General features: G+C 49.0%; 1 protein-coding gene across 1 annotated transcript; it reads right to left on the minus strand.

Annotated features, from left to right (window-relative positions):
- Window positions 1-1,690: 1,690 nt before the first annotated feature.
- Window positions 1,691-2,860, minus strand: LOC308142790 (transcription factor SOX-11-like; the record flags this gene model as incomplete). The annotated part of the gene is made up of 1 exon (XM_080513369.1): window positions 1,691-2,860. One exon carries the CDS (start codon window positions 2,858-2,860, stop codon window positions 1,691-1,693), a length of 1,170 nt encoding a protein of 389 aa, XP_080369495.1.
- Between the last annotated feature and the right edge of the window lie 346 nt (window positions 2,861-3,206).

Genomic DNA, 3,206 nt, shown 5'->3' on the forward strand with positions numbered 1-3,206 from the left:
TCCAGTTCGAGTATCCGCCTACATACAAAGTAGGCATCATTCTGTCATCACATCCTTTTCAACCCAACAAAGAACACATCTGTGTACATATATTCACAAACGGAAAGGACAGTGGATGGTGGTACGTACTTATTTATTAAAAGAGGAGTCAAAGACAGTTTCACACTGGAATGTGAAATAACTACTGCCCAGAACTTCAAAAAATGTCTTGGCATATAATTAGGTCAGACTCCAAAACCTTTTTATCAAAGACATTTCATATGTAAGACCCACATAAAAATAAACAATATCTGCTTTTTTAAGTGCAAGAAATAAAAAATACAGGTTTGTGGTTAATGTTTTAAAAAAAGAAGGCAGTCTTCAGTCTTAAAATAAAGTTTCATTTCATGAAACAGGAATATGGAATGTTTTTTTTTTTTTTTTTTTTGCTTGTTCGAACCAGACCGGCCCTGTGTCAGACCCCTTTCCTGGTCTGCAGTCACATTACAGATGTTCTGGTGTCAGATCGGTTCATCATCCAATCTCACATGTGGAGTAATAACATTCAAATTGTGGTATGGATCTGCTTGGACAGTATGGATCACACCATGAGGTTTGGTATCAGTTCCAGCTGATTAGTTTATTCTCCTGCCTGTACAGGCTTCAGCATCATAATATGAAATGATGTTGACAGTGCACAAGTCTGTTTCTCCATCACTTGCTACAATTGTTGATGGTCTGTGTCTTAAGAGGATATATTGCACAAAAAAAATGAGAAGGGGGAAAAACAGTATGTGCCATAAAAAATACCAAAATCCAGTTTCACACCTGCGATCGGGACCCATCCACATATCACCAGTATGATATACATAAACTCCTACCTTTACTATATTACAGTACATATACAATCTTGAAACTAGTTCCAGCTCTGAGGTATGTCTTCCCCATGATGCCATTGTATGTCTACAAATACTCAACAAATCTGCTCTACAACTGTACAAAACCTAGTTTAAAATCACAAGGCATTTTTGATGCAAGTTTTAATTTAACTTAATCCTTAAAACCAGGACTCCCTTGCATGCTAAAAACAAATGATAAAGGGAACAAGTGCCTGAAACTCACTGAAAGCACAGTAAGAACATTCCCTTTCAACTGTACAAAAATATGCCTGAAAATATCTTACTTTCTTTTAAAAAGATGAGGTCTGTTATGTATCAAAAGGTTTCCTCCTGGACTCTGCAGAGGTTCCACCAGGAGGTAAACGGAATCAGTTACAAAAAAAACAAAGAAGCAGAAGTTAAAGGAAAAAATCCTGAACAATCGTCAGTTCACAGATTTGCTCTGAGTCAGTCCACAGTCCGTGATCAGCTCCCTGCAGGTTTAGTGTGAAGAGGACAAGATGCATAGAAGGTCACGTGTTCTTCCCTTTGTGGTTCAGCTGAGTAGTAAATGCAGACCCGGGAAAATCCAGAAAACCCTGTCATGCTGCCAGATTTATATATAAAAAAAAAAAAAAATAAAAAAAAAAAGTCTGCAGACTTCGCTCTTGTATTCTTTTTTTTTCATCACCAGCTTCATGAGCATCTCTTTCCTCCAGCTCCCCCCCCCCAAAAAAAAACTCCTTTAGAAAGCCACTGGGGGAGAGGGGGGGTGGTGGTGGTGGTGGGGGGGGGGGACCGCCATCTGTTATTACTGCTGTTATTACTGCGGCTCAGTAAGTGAAGACCAGGTCGGAGAAGTTGGCCTCCAGCCAGTCTCCTGCGATCATCTCGCTCAGCTCGGGCGTGCAGTAGTCTGGGAACTCGAAGTGTGAGCCCAGGCTGCCCTCGCTGAACGAGTCCAGGTCCTTATCCACTAGAGACAGGGACAGGTTCCCGCACCCGGGGTTCCCCTGCTCCGAGCCGGGCGCGCTGGGGGCGAAATTCAGGCTAAAGTCAAAGAGCAGGTCGTCCGTGTCCTCCCCGGAGCTGGAGGAGGAGCAGGAGGACGGGGAGGAGGAGGAGGAGGAGGAGGAGGAAGAGGAGGAGGAGGAGGAGGAGGAGCAGGAGGAGGACGTGGACACCGACCTGGAGGATGCTGGTGAGGCGGAAGCGGCGTGCAGCGCGCCCTGCAGCCCGCTCTGCTTCGTGATGTTCTTGATGTTGTAAAACAGTCTGCTGCTCCGCACCTCCTCGTACATGCTGGTTCCGTCCGACTCGGCCGACGAGCTCAGCGTCGGGCTCGCCGGCACTTTGGCCACGTTGTAGGGCCTGATGCGCTCCTCGTCCCGGGCCCCGGCCCCGGCGCGGAGCCCCGTCCGGTAGTCCTCCTCGTAGTCGTCGTCCTCGTCCTCGTCGCTGAGCTCACTTTTTACAGTCTTTGTAAGTTTGAACCCGGGGAACACGCAGTCCTCCCCGAAGCCGTGCGCGGACTTGGTGCCGCTCTTCGTCTTGATCTTTGCGCACTTCTTGCTGGGAGTCTTTGCTATCTTTGCGCACTTCTCCGGAGACGGTGCTGATGGTTTGGAAGAGTCGAGCTTTGGTTTCTTCTTGGGCCGGTACTTGTAGTCGGGGTAGTCCGCCATGTGTTTGAGCCGCAGCCGCTCCGCCTCGCGGATAAACGGGATTTTCTCGCTGTCCTTCAGCATCTTCCAGCGCTTCCCCAGCCGCTTGGAGATCTCTGCGTTGTGCATGTCCGGGGACTGCTCCATGATCTTTCTCCTCTCGATCTTGGACCAGACCATAAAAGCATTCATGGGTCTCTTGATGTGCCCGGTGGCCGTCTTGCACCAGTCCGGGTTTATGGCCACCGGGCTGCACGCCATAAATTCACTCTCCTCCGAGTCGGTGGCCTCCCTGGACATGCTCCCATCCGTCTCGCTGTTGTCCGTGTGCTGCACCATGCTCCCCCCCGGTAAAATCACGCACTGCCAAACGGCTCCGCTCTCTGCTCTGCGTGCCTGTGCGTCCCGCGTCCCGTCTGCGTAATGTCTCTCAAGCTCTGCACTCTTTTTCCAGACTTACAAACTGCCTTCTTAACTAGTTATCAGCCTTTTCTTGTCCCCTGCGTCACGCACCAACCGTCCAATGGCGCGTCTTCCACTCCGCCCAGCAGACTCCATCCAAGACTCTCCTTAACCCTTTATTCCGCCCCCCGAGCGCGTCGGAGTGGAGGAGGTGGGATCTGTGCCACACGGTGTCTGGGGCAACACGCCGGGCGAGACAGGCATATTAAACACTGCACATTGA

The sequence above is a fragment of the Blennius ocellaris genome (assembly GCF_963422515.1).
Source record: "Blennius ocellaris genome assembly, chromosome: 17".
NCBI lineage: Eukaryota > Metazoa > Chordata > Actinopteri > Blenniiformes > Blenniidae > Blennius > Blennius ocellaris.